This window comes from Vigna radiata, chromosome 5 (genome assembly GCF_000741045.1).
Source record: "Vigna radiata var. radiata cultivar VC1973A chromosome 5, Vradiata_ver6, whole genome shotgun sequence".
Lineage (NCBI taxonomy): Eukaryota > Viridiplantae > Streptophyta > Magnoliopsida > Fabales > Fabaceae > Vigna > Vigna radiata.
This window is the reverse complement of record NC_028355.1, coordinates 7,683,397-7,704,430: the sequence shown is the minus strand read 5'-3', so window position 1 is coordinate 7,704,430 and position 21,034 is coordinate 7,683,397. Positions and strand designations below refer to the sequence as shown.

The window sequence follows — 21,034 nt, the reverse complement described above, 5'->3', positions numbered from 1 at the left end:
TATGAAAGCTGGTATACTAGCTTCCTTTCGCTGAAGAAGCATAACGCAACCTATTCTGACCTTTAAACCAATACAGAAAGTATGCTTTGCATCTTGATGTGCTCTGCTTCCACTTGCTTTTCATTTTTTGCTTATTTACTGCGAATTTTCCTATTTTCTTTAATTTGTTTTGCTTATTTTGCTTGTGTTGTCGCAGGAACTAATCTTCAAACGAATGAAGAGGTTGCGATTAAGCTTGTGAGTTTTTGGACCTACGACGTACCCTAATTTGAAAAAAAAAAGTTTAACGTCTTTGTTTTTTGCTACTCCTATTTGGTGCTGAGAAAATAAAGAAGTTGCAGAAATTAGGAATTGGAGAATTTCAGTGACGTTGTATTATAGAGTTGAAATTGGAGTTATAGGATATCGAATATCTTTTCCTTTGTGTTTTAGTTTTTTTTCTAACACGGGCATCGTTGATAAGTACTTGGAAGTTAAGGTTTTTTGTTTCTTTCTGCTGCAAGATTGAAATTATTGAGTGCGGGGTGATGTTTTACTATTTTATTTTGGTTTTTGATTCAGGAAACTGTGAAAACCAAGCACCCTCAACTGTTGTATGAATCGAAGCTGTATAAAATTCTGCAAGGAGGAAGTAGGCTCTCTTCTTGGTGAAATTGTTTTTGTGAAATTTGTATTTGTTGTTGGTTTGTGATGCTTACTTAGCTTAAATGTTTTTGGTTGACCATTTTTATTTGAGAGACAATTTCTGACTATTCTTATGCTTGCTGATCAGATGGTAGGTTTTTCCCTATTGCGGAGACATCTTTCTTAATTCTGACCCACCTTAAGTGATGTTGTTTATACATTTTTAACTGCTTACAAATAAATCGAGTTGAATTTGTTCATTCCAAATCTTTTTTACATCACAACATCAAACCAGACAACTTCCTTATGGGTTTAGGAAGGCGTGCAAATCAAGTATGTAGTCAATTGTTGCTTTTTAATTCTTTATCTTGTCATATATTTGATGTATCATCTTCGCATCTGCCTCATTTAAGGTGTATATCATTGACTTTGGCCTTGCTAAGAAATATACAGACACATCTACACATCAGCATATCCCATACAGGTACTTTACATTTATCTGACTTTATAAAATTGGTAACTATTTATGTGAGATTTCTTGTTAAAAAATAGAAGCTTTGAATTGATCTCATTGAAAGTTGTGAAGCTAATCCGGCTTGCACGAGAACCTTCAATGCTTATGTTCCAACTATCAATACAATGTGTGTCCTTGCAACCTTTTATGTGATTTAGAGTCACTTGGATATGTTCTTATGTACCTTTTAAGAGGAAGGTCATTAGCCTCTCTCCTTGGTTATTTAACTTTTTATATTTCTATCACGTACTGTTTTTTCATTTGGATGTTATGCAGTCTGCCTTGGCAGGGATTGAAAGCTGGTACTAAGAAGCAGAAGTACGAGAAGATTAGTGAGAAGAAAGTTTCTACTTCTATTGAGGTGTGATTGTGTAGTTAAGAAGGTTTTTTGTTTACTATCACATGTCCATATTTTGGTTCCAAATCATATCTGATTGTGGATTGCTTTTTTGTTAGTCTCTCTATCATGGCTATCCCTCAGAATTTGCTTCATACTTCCATTACTGTCTGTCACTGAGGTTTGATGACAAACTAGATTATGCTTATTTGAAAAGACTTATGTGTGACCTTTTCATTCGTGAAGGTTTGAGCCTTGTTCTTTTGTTTCTCTTTCTTCGAGCTCAGGCATAGTCTCTTAGGCCTGAGAGAAAAAGGTGAGAGGCATTTATAATGGTAAGAGAGATAAATAGAAGAGAGAGAAAAATGTGAGAAAGGTAGTTATAATGATGTTATAATGGTGAGGTGAGAGAAGAGAGAGAGAGAAAGAAGTGTCAGGAATAGCAGAAGAGAGAGAAGAAAAATATCGCCATGTAAGTGTGAAATTAACGCCGTTGCAAGCTACTTAACGGAAGGGACCTATTAAAAGCAAAATCAGTAACTTGGGGACCAAATTAAATCACTTTTAAAAGCGGGTATCAAACAGAAATTCAACTCCCAACTTGGAGACTAAAAGATAATTAAGCCTTTTTTAAAAATAATGATATAGATACCGACAAATACATACCATTCAAACTGTTCCGTCGATCATTTTAATACAGAGGAGACTGATAATTGATTATCATAATTAAGTAATTATTCAACTTATTTAAACATTAAAATATCTTTAACAAGTATATGTAATCAATTGAAGATTTGAAAAGAAGAAAAAAAAAAGCTTAAATATGACATGAAGATTATTTTAAATAAACACTTCCCTCCATTCATCCTAAATAATAACCATTAATTCAATTACTGTTAATAGATTTAAATTTGTAATTAATTTGAATTAATAAAAAAAATCCAATTTATACATATTTAATTTAACTGCTATTAAAAGGATAAATTATATCAATTGAAATACACCATCGAAAGTTGTCCGTGTTGTGCTAAACTTTTTCATATAATCTTAACAGAAACATCTTTCTGGTTAAGTTTTCTAAAAAAATTAACAAAAGAGAGTTGTGTGTTTTTATTTTGTAACAAGAGCCAATACAAAATATAAATTTACTTTTGTTATTTTCGTTACAAGTTGTATTAATTGTCTTCTAAAATATAATAGGTGGATAAAAATTATAATTAAAAGACATCGTAATTGTTACGCTCTTGAATAGTGAAATAAGTTGTACTTTTAATAAAGGCTTAATACCTTTTTGGTCTTCGTATTTGGGTAAAAATCTCAGTTCGATCCTAAAGTTTTGAATTGTCCCATTTGGGTCATAATTTTTGTAAAAATGCACACATTTTACCCCAATCGTTAATTGATCTCAAACGGCGTTAAGTTTAGCTGACGTGGTATGCTGACGTGTTGTCTTAATCCCTTCTTGGTCCTTGTATTTGTGTGAAAATCTCAGTTCGGTCCTCAAGTTTTGAACTGTCTCAATTGGATCATAATTTTTGTAAAAATGCACACATTTTACCCCAACCGTTAACTGATCTCAAACGGCGTTAAGTTTAGCTGACGTGGTAGCCAGAGGACATGTTGACGTGTATTATTTAATTATATGAATTATTTTTTAAAATAAGCAGTGTTTCACGTGATACAATGCCTATTATTTAGTTTATTTGAATTAGGGATTTTATTCATCTCTCTGAGAATCAGGGATTTTACACAAATTATCTCGTCGCTCAAAAATTAAAGTCACCCGAAAATTTGCGTAACCAGTGCAATCAGTCTCACAGCCTTTTCTGCAAATGAACCAACTTGGTAACCTATAGGTTCATCACCAGCCTTTAAGCTATTTATTCCACTAATAGCAGAAGATAATTGTTGCACAGTGAGATCAGTTAGCGATTGGGGTAAAATGTGTGCATTTTTACAAAAATTATGACCCAATTGAGACAGTTCAAAACTTGAGGACCGAACTGAGATTTTCACACAAATACGAGGACCAAGAGAGGTATTAAGCCTTTAATAAATAAATAAAATTTGATGTACTATAATTTTTAACTAAGTAATACATATCCAATTCAACAATTCATATCAGAATGAATATCACAAGTTTGTTAAATTCTAAATAAGAGTTAGCAAAGTCATAGGCTATGTAGCAAATTGTGCTCCTTGGTTTAGTATTCTTTATATTATAAACAATAAGTGCATATTGAAATTTTAGTGGTGCAGGGAGTAATATGTGGGGTACAAGAAGCAAAGAACCAATTACCATTGCTAAATAATGGGCTTTGGTGGTGTATAGTGAAATTTAGCAGACATTAAAATGTGCTTAATGCAAAGAGGTAGCAAAAAGAATGCAGTAACTATATATAAACTGACATAATGTATGAGTAATTTTTCTTATTAATATATTTATTAAAATAATTTAGAATAAAATTGTAATGACATGATAAAATAGATTAGATAAAAGGGTTATAGTTGGATATTTTAACATATGTTATTTGATACCTCAAGATGTGGGATCTTCGTTCACAACCTAAATAAGTTTGAAATATATGATTAAGTTGTACCATAATTGATTGCATTGTAGATAAATCCGTCAATTTGATTCATATTATATGGTTTGGTTCTAACATATAATAATTGGCGTCAGACAAATTTATAAGACCAAAAAATCTTTTATACAAATATTTTTTACAGGATCAAAATATTTATAAAAATTTTCTGGGTCAGATTAACCCATAATTTTTTTTTTTAGAAAAAATATTTACTTGAATACAAAAATTTACAATATATTAAACTACTAGACTATTACATAAATTAAATTACATCATATTAAATTATCATTATATTATAAAATTATAACATATTAAACCCTATATTTATCACTATATAGTTTATAAACAGATTTAAAATTTTATTTATATTTATTTTATTAGTTAAATATAGTATTATTGTTTAAATAGGTTGTTAAATATAGTTTATTACCAATATACGAAAAGTGTCTCAAAATTCATGTTAACATAATACAAGAGCTAAGAATCAATTACAGATGTCTATCAGATTTAATTTACAATTTTTCTTTTATGTTCAGGTGGGCTTCTAATTTAATTAATTGAGTGAGATTGATTTTAAAAAATTGAAGTTTATATAAGGTATAAGTATAGTAATATTCACTTAGCTTAATTATTCAATGAAGATATTTTATTTAATTTTTTTAATCTAATATGCTTTTTTTTAACAAATTGATAAAAGAGTTGATAGTGGTATTTTCAGCTATAATGATAACACCAGTTTTGAATATTGAATATGGATGTTTAATGATTACTTTATAAATTATAAATTATAGATTTAAAACCTCGCATGATAATTTGTAGAAAAATCTCAAGTGGGTCCTCTTATTGAAAATAGTTTAAATTGGATTCTAAATTTTGAAAAATTGTAATAATTAAGTTCTTTTCGTTAGAAGTTGAGAGACGAGTTAACATATATGAGCTGTAATTTTGTTTAGAGGACGTATCATTGTGTATTAAATTCAGTGGGTGATGTGTTTTAATCATGATTTCCACATGGCGACAATTATGCTTCTTCTTCCTTCCAACCAATCATCACTGTTCACCTCTTCACTAAACCTTCACATCCAACCTTTCTTCCTTCTCCCTTTCCATCCCTTACACAGAACATTCCATATCTCTGTATTCCTTCTTCAGAACTTTCCTCAACATTCCAATTCCAATTCCAAACCTCCCTCCCCTGACCTCCTCGACTGCATCTCCCGCCTCCTCCTCCTCCGCCACCTTGCCTCCCTCAACGGCCTCTGCTTCCCTTTCTCAGACCCCCTTACTTCGGGTAACGCTGAGCTGGATCTTTGTTAGTAGGTGTAAAACTATTATTTTAACATAGACCAATTTAAATTTTGCCATGTCAAAATTCCTTAATATAAATAAAAAGTTCACATAATAAAATAATGCACATCAGCATATTAATAGTGAAACACGCCAGCATCTATTAACACCGTCTGTCAACACTTAACGCAAAGGGCTTAATTGTTACAATTTTTCAAAATTTAGGACCCAATTGAGACTGCTTTAAACAAGAGGACCCATTTGAGATTTCTCTACAAATATGAGGACCATTTGAGACTCTAGTGCCTTTTTATTTTTCTTTCAAAGAGTGTTGGACAATTGTTTGATAGATTAAAAAACAATTATTAGACATTATTAATTGTTGTATAACTAAGTTTTATTTGCTTATGAAAAATATTGCTTACAATATTTATATAGGTTTTCTAAAAACATCATAACAGTGTATATTTTTATTAAAAAAATTTAGTATCATATTATATATTTTAATAAGATTAATATTGCTTTTTTATTAAAATTGTTATTTTTGTTGACAGGGGAGCTATACTTACCCTACAAATCTATGTTTTTTATGATGAACAATAAAATGATTTTATTTGTTCTTGTACAACAAATGACATAACAATTGCTTTATCATTAATATTTTTGTGCTTGATATATGAATTCATTGTTTATAAATGAATCATGCATTAAACATATTGAACATATCATTTCTGGAAGAAATAATCAGTTAAGCAATGTATATAATCTTTTAGATCTCTCTAGATCACTTGTATGCTTAACAGGACAAATAAATGTGTAATAATTGATTACATAAGTTGTATAATCGATTAAAATACGAAGTTATGCCAATATGTGTTTCATTAGTGTATTGATTTGTTTAGAATGGAAATTGATTTGAAAGTTTGCTTAAGTGTTGACATAACCGATTACATAAGTTTCATAATCGGTTAAATATGTTTCATATGTCAAAATCAATTTCATTTAAAGCTTGAACTGTTTTTTACGGTAAAATGAATTTATTACTGCCTTATGAGAATTGTATAATCGATAGCATGCGCTGTATAATCTATTAAATCAAAATTGAAGCAAATTTGTTAAAGCAGAAGGAAAAGCTTAACAAATTGCATAACTTCTATAATCGATTCAAATGCGTCAAGATTCAGAAAATCTTATAAATAACTGTCTTGCACGCTATTTCAAAACAATTCAATTGTAATCAATTTCATAACTAATTATTTCATTGAGTTTTGATTACACGAGCGTCCAAGAAGTGTCTTGAAGAATCAAGGATCAAATTTGGGTTTTACACATCAAGATTCTATTAAGAAACTAGGTTGAATTGTTCTAATTGAATTTGCATTACTGGAGTGTACTTAGAAGATCAGTTTCATCATTTATAATTTGTGGATTGTGTTCCTATGCAGGTGTGCCGGGGGAGAGAATCGAGTGTGTTCTCATTGTGAGCTGGGATTGTTCTCAAGGTGTTAAGAGAGTTGTGATTGTTCTCTGTATGGTAAGAGTGTAAGGGTGCTCACCTCTTGCTTACTATAGTGAATTTGAGTTTGAGTGGGTGTGAAAAGTACATTGAGAGGGGATATCTTTGTATTCCTGTAACTCTATCATTATAGTGGATTCTCTTCAACTTAAGTTGTTGAAGGAAAACTGGATGCAGACTTGGCCAAACCAGTATAAATTGCATGTGTTAATCTTTTCTATCCTTTTCTCTTTTATTATTTATTCATCATTTGTTGTTCTATTGATTTCAAGAAAACTAAAGATTTTACAAAGTTTTTGAAAAGATCAATTTTTTAAAGCAAAATCCAATTCACCCTCCTCTTGGTTTGAGATATAAGGCATATCTTGTTTAACAATTTTAACTAAAAAAAGTTAAAATTTCACTTCTTTGATGAGAAGGCATTTCTGATAAATTTGGTCAAACATATTTTCTTGTAAAACGTTGTATCAAAATAGTATCTAAACAATAACAAAAGGAGATCATTAAATACTTTTAAAAAACATAGAAATCAAATAAATAGAAAAAAAAATTAATCATTCTTGCAAATATAGGGAATACAAACTTTTGTAGGGTTAGGGCTAAACCCACTTTAACACTGACCTTAACTCACTTAAGAAGGGGCTCTAGGGCTTAAGGCTTTTTTTTACCCAACTAGAGGGGCTTTCTAAAAGGGAGCTTTTTAAGAATGAGTTAGGACTGACCCACGGACCATGGGTTAAGTTGAAAACTCTAATTGTAGATAGCCATTAGGCCAACTTATGTTAATCAAGAAATAGATTTACACCAATTTCAAAAAGATATTTGGTTGTCAAAATATTAAGGGGTTTAACAAAGTAAAAGAAGAGTTTGTTTTCTAATATTTCAAGTTCTCGGGAGTTTATTTTCTAGTACTCCAAGTTTTAGTCTTATAGAGTACTTCTCCTACATCTCATTCTTTTCTTTCTGCACACCCAATTTTTCAAATAATAGTAGATTTGTCCTTATGAGGAATATTTGACCACTTTTATTCTCTCGTATTCTTTTCTCTCATATTCTATTTATTAAAAAAATCCTAGTGCAATAGCCTCCACCTCCATGCCTTATTCTTCTTCCATCGTGAGTTCTTGGCCTTCTCCTTTGCCTCGTTCTTCCTCAACCTCCAATTTTTGTTGGTGCCTGAAACATCGTTGCAATGGTTGTTGGTGGTTATCATTGTTTGTAGTGTCTTGTTGGTGGTGCAACAATTCGTCTTCCTCGTGCAAAAAATCGTATTCATCGTATTATATGTTGATTGTTGGTATTGAGTGATGCGTAGAGAGATCGAGAAGAAGGGATGATAAAATATCTTGAAACGTATTTCAAATGTCGGCAAAATGTTAACTGATATTCGAAAGTTGGTGAAGTCTTAATCGACTTTCGAAAGTTACACCACTAGCCAGCATAAAAATGTAACCCGAAGTGGATCTCAAACTATCTTGGCATCCTACATGAATCAGAATATCCAGTGATCTCTAATTGGTCTGAACTCATGTACGTGAGCATATAATCCTTTATTCTTTGTAAATACCTCATAACTCTTTTTGTTGCTTTCCAATGATTCATTCCTGGATTGCTTAAATATCTGCCTAAAACCCTAACTATGTAGGCTATATCTGGATGGGTAGATACTTGGGCATTATTCAAACTCCCTACTGCTGAAGCATAGGGAATCTTCTGCATTTCCTAAATTTCTAGATTTTCTTTTGGATATTGATTGAGTCTGAACTGGTCTCCCTTAGCGACTAGAGTATCTCCTGCTTTACAATCCCGCATACTAAACCTTTTAAGCATCTTATCGACGTAATTCCTCTGTGATAAACCTATAATACCTCAAGATCAATCTCGATGTATCTGAATTCCTAATACAAAGGAGGCATCACTAAGATCTTTCATTTCAAATTTTGTAGATCGAAATCTCTTGGTTTCGTGCAACATGTCTATATTGTTAGTAGCAAGTGGTATGTTATCAACATATAAGACCAGAAAGATATACATGCTCCCATTGAACATGTGATACACACAATCATCGACCACATTTATCTCGAAACCAAATGAGATAATTACTTGATGAAATTTTTGGTACCATTGACAAGATGGTTATTTTAGCCCATAAATGGATTTTGTCAGTTTGCAAACCATATTTTGGGTGCACCATATAAGTCATCTCATTAATGTTGCCATTGAGAAACGTCGTCTTGACATCCATTTGAAGGAGCTCCAAATCATAATATGTAACAAGAGTCATGATTGTTCTAAAAGAGTCTTTTGATGAAACTAGAGAGAAAGTCTCTTTGAAATCAATCCCTTTCTTTTGAGTATAGCCCTTTGCTACAAGACGTGCTTATACTTCTTCATATTACCTTTAAAATCCCTCTTGGTTTTGAATATCCACTTGCATCCAATGGGCTTTACACATTCTGGTGGGCAAGTTCCTAAACCTTTGTCTTGCATGGAATTATACTTTTTATTCAGTGCTTCAATTTATTTTTTTAAATTAGGATCTTGCATAGCTTGATGAATGGTAATAGGATCATCTTTCATCATACACTGAACTTTCTCATTTTTTTGGAGAAATACTATACAATCATTTGGAAAGACATTTCTCCTTTCTCTCATGGATCTCCACAAGGATACTGACTCATGAAATACATGTTCTTGAGAATTTTGAGTTTGTTTTTATAGAAATTAAGAACTTAAAAGTGACAAACTTGTTTCATCTAAGATAACTATATAAATCGAATATGAAGTTAACACTGATTATTTCTCTTATTCTTATTCTCAAACTCAATATCTAAAAAAACATAACAATTTCTTCTCTAAAAGAAAATACAATATTTATTTAAAAACAATTTCTTTTAAACCTTATTGAATATTTTAGATGTGTAAATAATATTTTTCACACAAAAACAGTCTTAATTATATTTCATCTTTTAGATGTTATCCTCGTTAAATGTGGAAGAAATTATTATTACTAAAACTTACTTATTTCATACATACCTCTTTTAAAAAAATAATTTAAAACATTCATATTAACTTGTTTGTTAGATACTTTTAAAAGAAAATAATTTAGTATACTCGTATTAATTAAATAGTTAATTAATATCATATATCAAATTGTTTTATTAGCATATTAGCTGAAAATGTTGATAACAATAAATATATTAATATTTATCTATTTATTTTTCTAAATAAAGTCATATGATTTTTTCATTATTTCACATTTAAAAATGAAAGGTTTTTATTAAATATTTTATACATTTATTTACACAGTATAAAAGATTATTTTCCAATTTATGTTCAAGAGTTTCTGTAACATCCCAAAAATATGTGTATAATTTCATATCAAGTGGAATGCAACATGCGTAATAAAGTAAAACAGTTAAAAGTGATAGCAGATGAAGTGTATATGATATACAGTCATCCAAAATAAAATAAGATAGTAAAGCTCTACATATGGCATAGAGTCTTTCAAAAGAAGAAAAGAGTAAAGGAAACTAAGTTATATATACAACAAAATAACTGAGCTACACTACTCTACAACATCAGCAGTGACTGGAACATCAGGGTCCTCTAAGATCTNTATACAACAAAATAACTGAGCTACACTACTCTACAACATCAGCAGTGACTGGAACATCAGGGTCCTCTAAGATCTGCTCCAAAGGTGCCTCTCCTACCTCTGCTCACATCCATAATTGGATGATCATTGCAGAAGGAACAACCACAAACAAAACAGACAACACACATGCAAGGGTAAGCTAGAATTCAAATGAAAACAAATCAATTACAATTAAACATAGTAGAATAGGCATACAAGCAATTAGAAAGAAGTAAATATACAAGCAAGCTAATCATGGAAGGACAATGATATTAAGTTGTGGATTTTAGTTTGATTAAGTGGTGTTAGTTTTAGACTCGTCCGGACCCGGGATGAATATCGAGCTATGGCGGGTTATGCACTTGTGGTGGCCTCTACTGCTTTGCAAAGCCATTGCCAATGGGTTTCACCCTACCACACACAAGGTTAGTACGTTATCACTCACCTTGACCCATATAAAATGGAGACAACCAAGACTAGGACCCCCTACTGCTCTTCACCACATGAACTAATCTTCTCTAAGTGAGATTGAATAGTCATTAGAGCTTTAAGGGCAACCCCCAAGACTGAGCTACCTATATTCATTCCAGAAACTTAACTTATATCTCACCAAGAGATGTANTTAANTCNTTGATTCACACTTCATACCATANTATTCTTCACTCACTTTGATTCTTAAGTTTTTATAAGTTTTGGTGTTAACTTAGTTTAATTTGATACACAGTCATTTTGGGTTTAGATTGATTCAATTCCATACAAATCCTACATAATTAACTCATACAATACTAAAAAGAATTATACAATGCTAGAAATAAGTCATACATTACATATTTTCACAGAAACACCATTTATTAATACCAATTTCTTTATCAACTATAATTACCTATACTTAAGTAATTCAAACGATTCCGAAACCATCACCAACAGCTCCGGAAGGGTCTAAAACCCCCAACACGACCTAAAGAACGTCCAAAACGGACGTCCGGAACCCCCCAAACTGTCAAAAACAAAAGCAACAGCAGAAACCTGCGCCCAGCGCCATTTATGGGCGCCCAGCGTGAATTTCTGCTAGAAAACAGCAGGAAATGGCGCCCAGCGCCCTTTTTGGGCGCCCGGCGTGAATTATGCAGATTTTTCTGCATAATTGAGCAACTCTACCCCCTAAGTTTCGTTTTAGGCCTTTTGGGTGAACTTTGGACACTCCTAACTCGAAATACAAGTTGAATCTGACTTGTTTGAAGTCTCACACACCATCCTAAATCAAAACTCTAAGAGATATGCATGAAATTTGGATCTAAAACTCTATTATGAGGAACTTAAGAATCAAATATTAATTCTACTACCTAGACACCTTTTTAGACCATTTATGCATTGTCTATAAGTCACAAGTGACTTAACTAAACTGTCCCAAATACCCATTTCATACCTGAACACCTAAATTAAAATTTCACTACCCAAGTTCCCTAGTTTTAACTCAAATGCTGAAAACTAACTTAACCATTTTTCAGAAAATATGCAGAACTGAATTCTGCTCTTAAGACTTTAAATTCGCAACACGTACACAATCATACAACTCAGAATTTATCTATTATCAGTTCTCATCAATCACAGACCAATAATATAAATTTCAATACACGTTTTCATTGATACAAGCAAGAACTAAAAAATGTCATACAAACTCACACATGCATTTCAATTCAACAAATTTTCCTACACCTAGAGATAATAATCTATCACTAAACAACCGAACTTAGAAGAATCAAGCTTCCCTTACCTGGCTTTGTACAGAACAGCTCAAAGCTTGCTACCAAGGTTCCCCAATTTTTTTTTTCAGAATTCTGTCCCAACCCTAAGGATCACAATTTTGTGATCAGAACAGTTTTAAAAAAAACTGGAATTGAAGGGAAATTGAAGAAAAATGGTGTCAAGAAAACATGCAATCTGAAATTGATGCATGAGTCCCCAATTTAAGAAGCATAGAGGAAGAAGATGAACTTACCGGTCAAAGAACAAGACGATGAATTGATGGTGTTGAAGCTTGAAACACTGGAGCTCCTAGTTGTTTTCTGTTGTTGGAACAGATTGGATCAGTGAAGGAAATTGGTGACAATAAAATGGAAGGAAGCGAAGAAGGAGGAAGTTAGTTTTTGAGAAAGTTTTCATGGTTCTGAAAAATGAATTTGGAAGTGACTTGTTTTATGTTTTATTTTTATTTTTATTTTTTTTTAATTTTTGGTTTTATTATTATTCTCCCACTCACAAGCTGACACGTATGTCTCTCCCTCATGGTCAAATTTTCTCAATCCTTACAGTTTCTTTTTCTTATGATATTATAGAAACAGATATTTAGGAATTCAAATTTCAGGTCAGTTTTCCACGTTTCAAATCATGTCTCCTGAATAGTTATAATCTGTGTACTATACACATGTACATGTCTCTATGTTATGTTAACACTTAATCATATTATAATCTAGAAAACATATACCTAGTAAATTTTATATATAGATTAATAGTAGTAACATGCAAGGAGGAAAAATTACTACGTCCTGGTATTCACTCCAAGAGATAAATATTCTTCAAAATGACAAAACATAATAATTTTAAGTGTTTATTACTCTCTTTACTGTGCGTATGCACAGGCTTTTTCTGTCGTCTTTTTTTTTTTTTAATTTATAATCTTGAATAATAATAAATTTAAAATGGATTTTTAAATATATATATATATATATATATATATATAAAAGAATAATTAAATAATTAAAATATTATATTCACCTGGGCATATGTCTGAAATTTTTTAATAAAATAATATAATTAATATTATATATATATATATATATATATATATATATAAATTATATATTATTATATAAATAAAGAAATGAAAATAATACTTACATGATTATATTATTATATTTTAACATATTTAATATAAGATTTTTTAATATTAAAATGTATAATAATAATAATAATAATTAAATAGGTGTGTGATTATGAGTTTAAAAAATTGTTTTAGATTAGATAAATGAATAATTGAAATGAATATTTATTATAATTAAAAATTAAATCTTATTGAAATATAATACCTATACCATAGGTTGAATATAAAGATGAGTATAATTGTTGAAATGCAATAAGTATCATATAAATGTATTTGTGAATAGTAAGATATACAATAATATATATATATATATATATATATATATATATATATATATATATATATTATTGTATATCTTACTATTCACAAATACATTTATATGATACTTATTGCATTTCAACAATTATACTCATCTTTATATTCAACCTATGGTATAGGTATTATATTTCAATAAGATTTAATTTTTAATTATAATAAATATTCATTTCAATTATTCATTTATCTAATCTAAAACAATTTTTTAAACTCATAATCACACACCTATTTAATTATTATTATTATTATTATACATTTTAATATTAAAAAATCTTATATTAAATATGTTAAAATATAATAATATAATCATGTAAGTATTATTTTCATTTCTTTATTTATATAATAATATATAATTTATATATATATATATATATATATATATATATAATATTAATTATATTATTTTATTAAAAAATTTCAGACATATGCCCAGGTGAATATAATATTTTAATTATTTAATTATTCTTTTATATATATATATATATATATATATATATNATATATATATATATATATATATATATATATATATATATATATATTATTGTATATCTTACTATTCACAAATACATTTATATGATACTTATTATTGTATATCTTACTTATTACATTTATATAGAGGCTTACCGCCCGGCGGTATGCATCCAGCTTGAATACCGCCCGACGGTAAGGGGGTTTTCAAAATTTTTCCACAAAACACACCTACTCTCCACTCAACTACTAATCCCTAACATGCAATTTGATTCCAAACAGTTTAATTGTACCAAAACAGTTCCCAATCCAACAATTTATGCAAAGAATCTCAAAACCCTAAATTACCTAAGTTCTAAACATGCTCATCAAAATTTTCAAAATCAAGAACTTAACAATTGAAATTTTACAACTTACTTGAGTGGAGAAATGAATGCTAGCAACAATTGCTTCAATAGATGATGGAAAACTCAAAATACACACTCCCACCAAGAAAAACCCAAAAATGAGCAAGAACAAAACCNTTTTTGTGAATGGGTGTTGAGAAAGTGTATANAAATCNCTCTAAAACCCTCTAGGAAGTGCAAATCTGGAGCAAGGAAGCAAGGAGACCGCCTGGCGACACTCAAAGGGGCAAGAAAAAGTGAGGAAGTTCTGAAAATACCCAGCTTTTAAAGAGCTCGGGTTTTGTTGTCCGCCGCCACCGCCCAGCGGCAAAGTGGTACCGCCCGACGATGGCTTAAAATTTTCCTTCCCCTTTTTCTTGTTTGCCTCTTTGTGGTATCCCTTGGTGACCCCTGATCTATGCCCTAGATTTTCCAAACACAAGATTTTCCTCACTCAAATGCATGTGCACACACAGAATGTAATAAACAGAATTTGANAAACAGAAAACAAACAAAAATTCAAATAATGAACTAGCAAATTAGAAAGTCTCCCCAAACACCCATCAGTAGGTGTCAAACTCCTTAGTGCTCGGTATTTTTTTCTTCTTCTTCTTTATGCTAAACCTCTTCAAGAAATTGATTACGCCAAGCACATGTTTCCAAGCATCAATCATAGGAGCCTTGAACTCTAATCTCTCAAAGATCTCCTTGAAATGCTTAACCCTATTTTCCTTCCTAGGGTTTTTCTTTTTATGAGGAGATGGTTCTTTACATGATTTTCTTTTATTTCCTCTCTTCCTCTTTCTCTTAATTTTTTTTCCTTGACCTTATCTTTTTCTTTCTCCTCCCTTTCTTTATTTTCAATTTTTTTCTTTTTTTTTTCTTTTTCTTTTCTCAACCATGACTTTTCCTAGCTCATCTTTCTTCTCACTCTCATTCAAACTTTTTATTTTTATCTCTTCTATAGTTCTCTCAACAACAACTTCTTCTAGTTTTGTTTTCTCTTCCAACATCTCCAACTCTTCTTCTTCTTTCTTTTCCTCATTAAGAACCTTATCATATGCAAAGATAGCTGCTTGACATTCTTCTTTAGGGTTGACTTCAATATCAACCTTAATAATACCCAATGCCTTCAGGGCATGAGAGTGTTGTTCATGCAATAAAAGTGCTTGTGCTTCTCCCAATGTTTCTTTGTGTACAGGAGATTGTTTTTGTTGTAAATGTTGTTGGGCTTCCCCCAACGTTTCTTTTGGTCAAGAGACTACGTACTGCCGCAAAAATTTTTGGACTTCCCCCAACGTTTCTTCTGGTACAGAGAATAATTCCTGTTGTAAACGTTCTTTAGCTTCCCCTAAAGTTTCTTTTCGTGAGGAGGACTGATGCCCTAAGTGGTTTCGATATATATTTGAAAATATATCCCCACAGTGGTTGAAATCCTTTTGGAAGAATTGAGTGCCCATATAATCAAGTTCTTGTTTAAACTGCAGTCTGTAAACGTTAGGCACAAAACCCTAGAAAACATTTATTTAAATAAAAATAAAAATGAACATAAAATCAAGTCAAATTCAATCAATCCACACTACTAGAAAAATAAACCTCGAGTCCCTGGCAATGGCGCCAAAAACTTGTTGACAAATTGACAAGTGTACAAAATCGTACAAGTAATATAAATGGTAAGACCAAGTATTGTTTCCCAAGAGACTCGTATGGCTTCCTCGTTCGCGTGAATTAAAATAATAAGACTTAAGAAATTAAAATTTATAAATTGGGTTTGAGAGCAAAAATATTAACATGCAAAATAAAGGTTGATTCAATTGACAAACGAAAATAATGGATGAATGGATGTTGTTGGGTACTAACAATTTCATCTATTCCGCTTTCTCTTACATACTACCCTTGAATATTAGATTGATTCAATTGTTATGCGACTTTCTTAGCCTCCTCTTAACCCGATCCCTCGGCGAAAAGGGCCTAATATTAACTACTGGCTTACTATCCCTAGCCTCCCCTAGTAATTAATACCGCATTATAAACAGAAGTTAGCGCAATCGATCGTCCTACCCCTATCCCTAGGTGGTATTGCAAAATCAAGAGATTACTCACCAGTTCATGTCATTACTGTACGTCCCCATATCAATAACGACAAATATCAATATACCGAATGAGTTAAACGATAAAGGCCTTAAGCACAGATGATAACCCAACAATAATCAATCAAAACATATAGAGACCATATAAATATTCAATAGTTTTAATAAGAGAGAGCATCAAAAGATTACATTGTTTTCCCCAACAACAATAGGGTTTAGTTCACCATAGACATGGTGAAACTAGATGAAAAATGGAATAAGAATGGAAGAGCAAACCCTAGAAAAGATGAAAAGGAGCCTAAGCATCCAAGAGATCCTCTCCAGAGAGCAAAATTAGGTCTGGCCGTTCTCCCCTGTCAAAAGAATGACTCTGAATTCGTAGTAGGGGTATATATAGGTGAGGAGCGCGTCAAAATCAGGCCCAAGTCCAGCGAGCCAACGCCGGGCGGTTTAAGTGTGTCGTCCGACAGTTTCCCATAACCTGCCGCCACCGCCCGGCGGTTTCCCTCAGTGTCAAATGCCCTGTCGGCTCCTCGTCCTGGACTGCCCAGCGGTTTAAGTGTGCCGCTGGGCGGTACGTCGACTCTTCAAAACTTCATTTTTCTGCGCATTTCTTGAGTCAACGACCTGTATCTTCAACTCCATTCTTACTTTTCTCAAATTAGCTGCAAAACAATGCTAAATAAGCATAAAATCGCTAAAAACAACTTTTGACTCTCTCCAGACTCATTTATTGAGTTTTGCTTGATTCTAAGCTCATTCCGAGTAGTAAAGGGTGTAATTTGGTCCAAATTGACATATGAAAATCATTGTTTTTCAACCTTCATCACTCATCAACCACCAAGATTGCGAACAAGATTGGCAAACCGCGAAACCCTAACCCCAATTTCACTCTTCACCCTCGTCAAAAATTGGGTTCCGTTAAATAAATCACATTTCTTTCAAAATCCACCTCAATATGGCTGAAGGACTCCATGTGGGCAGTTAAATGCCACATCAACACTGTTCTGCACAGCTGGACTGTCTGCCGTTAACGATTTAAACGGTGTTTGCAAAAAGGTCCAAATTGAACGAAATTTACATTCTTTAGGACAACATTGAACAAAAAAAAATATGAGGACCAAAACGAACGCACGTGACGAAAATATGGACCATTAGTGCTATTAAGCCTCTATATATTTTATTATTTCTATTTGTGTTTTGTATAATAATTTTTCTTTTGTGTTTATTTATTCTTAATAGAAAGCTATATATAGAATGTAAGAGTTTTTTTTTTTAAATAACTTTACATTTCTACTTTTTTTTTTCTATTGAGGATACACAGAGAAGAAAAAGAATAAGGTCTTGTTTTATATTATGTAGGCATTTCAAACTCATTAGGTAGTGTACAAATTGTCGTAGTTAATTTTAAATTTTTTATTGCTTAAATTTGAAATCTTGGATCAATGGTTTCCTGACCAATTTAAATATTTTACACTTATAAACTTATAAAAATTGCATTCAATTAGACTTATTTGGGAAATATAGATTATGTTATCAAGAAGCTTACTCTTCTAATTTTGAAATGTAAGGATAATCTAGCAATTAAGATACAAAATTCCATTTAAAGAGTTTGAAATGGATTTGATAAGTTACTCTAAAAACACATGGATGTTTTTTACTACAAAAACACACGAATAGACCATGTTAGCTCAATGTGCTTGATGGAATTATGCACAAGGAAAGTAAAATAGTGTATAGAAAGAGAGGGAGGGAAAGCGAGGTAGTTTCTTATTAACTAAAGAAAGAATTTATGAATAGTATATGTAGCAGTGAAGTAAGAAAACTAACTGTCATAAGACAGTTATTACAATTGAGAGTTTAGTTTAATCTCAACACACCCTTCTTAAACTAAATTCTCTAAAGATTTAACATCAAGTGATTCCCTCAACATTACAAATATGTTTTTCCTCAAAGCTTTGGTAAATATATCAACAATTTTCTCTTTTGTAGAGCAATGTATTAACTCTAATCTCCATTTGCTGACTTCATCTCTCAAGAAGTGAAACTTAGTTTCTATGTGCTTGCTCCTTCCATGGAAAACTGGATTCTTTGACAAACTAATAGTAGATTTATTGTCTACTAAAAGTTGCATTGGTCTTCTATACTCAAGCTTCAATTCATCAAGGATTGTCTCCAACCACACACATTAACATGTTGTTTCTACAGAGGCAATATACTCAGTTTCACATGAGGAAAGAGCAACCACGTTTTGCTTCTTAGAACACTAAGAAATTAGTGCTCCCATGTACTTTAACAAGTAACCTTATGTGTTCTTTCTATCTACCTTGTCACCACACCAATCTGAATCAAACCATGCCTCAATACTCCATTTATGCTGTCAGACTTCTTAAGGAAGAAAAGACTGAAGCTTGGTGTCCCTTTTAAGAAGCGCAATGTGTTTGGGTTGCAAAGTGAGACTGCCTTGGATCACTCATGAATTTACTCACCAGCCTAACTCCATAGCTAATGTCAAGTCTGCTATTACAAATGTACCTGAGTGATCCTACTATTTGCTTAAACAAAGTTGCATCCACCTCTCATCTTCCTGATTAGACAGTTTTAGATTTTCCATGACTGGAATTGAGGTGTTGTTGTAGTCTTTCATATTGAATCTTTTCAAAACCTCGTTAATGTATCTTCTTTGATGAAGGAACACTCCATTCGTTGTCTACACAAACTCCAGCCCAAGAAAGTAACTCAAGTTACCGAGATCAGTCATATCATACTCTTCTTTCATTCTCCTTTTGAACTCTTCAATTTCACCTTCAGAGTTTCCAGTCACAAGAAGATCATCTACATACAAGCAAATCAACAAAGTACTTTGTTGTCCAACTGACTTCACATATACTCCAAACTCCACAGAACATTTCTGGAATCCCAATCTGAGAAGCAACACATTAATGTGGTTGTTCCAGGCCCGAGGTGCTTGTCTAAACCCATATAAGGCTTTATTCAGCCTATATACCTTATATTCTTTGCCTTTCTTCTCAAATCCAGGGAGTTGTCTCACATAAACTCATCCTCTAGTGGACCATTCAGAAACATTGATTTCACATCTATTATACAAATTTTCCAGCTCTTAAAACTGGCCACTACTACCACTAATCGTACTGTTTCAAGTCTTGCAATTGGTGAAAGACACAGTGAAGTCAACTCCAGGTTTATGCAAAAAACCCTTTGCAACCAATCTAGCTTTAAGCTTTGCTATACCTCCATTCGGTTTGTACTTGGTTTTAAATTACCTTAATGGGTTGTTTGTGTTGAGGTAGCTCTACCATCTCCCAGGTTATGTTCTTCTTAATTGCCTTCAGCTCACATCATTGCTTCTTCCCACTCCTTTACAACAACTTCTTGCCTTCAAGTAAGAGTTTTTTTGCATCAACCAAGAAAGCAAGGTGGACATGATCACCAAAATCTGCTATATCACTATCTGCAAACACCTCATGGTCTACGAGTCTAGTAGAGGGAAATCTTACTCTTTGAGATCTTCTACTATTAGCTTCATCATTAGTAGCAGCCTGTTCAACACCAGAGTTTCTGTCTTCTAACCAGTTAGGCACTGATCCTGATTTCTCATCTGCCTCAGTCTTCTTCCAATCAAATGTGGCACCTTCATCCACTATCACATCTCTACTGACAATAATTTGTTTCTTCTCTAGACTGTACAACATATAAGCTCCTGTTGGATGGTAGCTAACAAGGATGGAGGTTTCACTTTTATCATCGAGCTTCTTCCTTCTCTCATATGGAATGTGTTTGCAGCACACAGACCCAAAAAATCTTAGGTGGTTTGCAGCTGGCTTGATTCCTGACCAGGCCTCTTCTGGAGTACAATTCGGTAGGGCTCTTGTTGGGCTTCTATTCAGCAAATAGGCTGCTGTGGAAATAGCCTCTCCCCATAGACAGTGTGGCAACTTCTTTCCTTTGATCATGCACCTAGTCATGTCAAGCAACATCCTATTCCTCCTTTCATTCAGGCCATTATGCTAGGGTGTATAAGGAGCAACCACCTCATGCACAATTCCTTTATCATTGTAGAATTTGCTCATCTCACTAGAGTTGAATTCTCCTCCACCACTGGTCCTATATCTTGACCTGTAGACCAGATTGCCTCTCCACCATGGCACAAAATTTAACAAAACATGAATACACTTCTTTCTTTTCTTTCAGCAAATAAATCCAGATTTTCCTAGTCCACTCATCTACAAAGATCAAGAAGTATTTGTTACCTCTGAGTGATTGCACATCAAAGAGCCACACACATCAGAGTAGACAACTTCAAGAGATTGTTTTGCTCTTTTGAATATAGTTTTCTTGAATTCTTTTTTGGTTTGTTTCCCAATAGC

At 32.2% G+C, this 21,034-nt stretch overlaps 1 protein-coding gene across 1 annotated transcript; it reads left to right on the top strand.

The window, feature by feature from the left end:
- The first annotated feature begins 247 nt into the window (after positions 1–247).
- On the top strand, positions 248–8,571 carry LOC106760264 (casein kinase 1-like protein 1). The gene is made up of 7 exons (XM_022780220.1): positions 248–957; positions 1,038–1,108; positions 1,415–1,499; positions 1,595–1,762; positions 5,216–5,354; positions 6,796–6,884; positions 8,512–8,571. The coding sequence occupies exons 1-7, from the start codon at positions 931–933 to the stop codon at positions 8,569–8,571; spliced, it is 639 nt and encodes a 212-aa protein (XP_022635941.1). The 5' UTR covers positions 248–930.
- Positions 8,572–21,034: the final 12,463 nt, after the last annotated feature.

Excerpts from the sequence above, each read along its gene's own strand:
- LOC106760264 (XM_022780220.1), top strand. The coding sequence starts at position 931 with ATGGGTTTAGGAAGGCGTGCAAATCAA. Across the intron at positions 958-1,037 it reads TAGGAAGGCGTGCAAATCAA|GTGTATATCATTGACTTTGG; the intron begins GTATGTAGTCAA and ends GCCTCATTTAAG. Across the intron at positions 5,355-6,795 it reads CTCAGACCCCCTTACTTCGG|GTGTGCCGGGGGAGAGAATC; the intron begins GTAACGCTGAGC and ends GTTCCTATGCAG.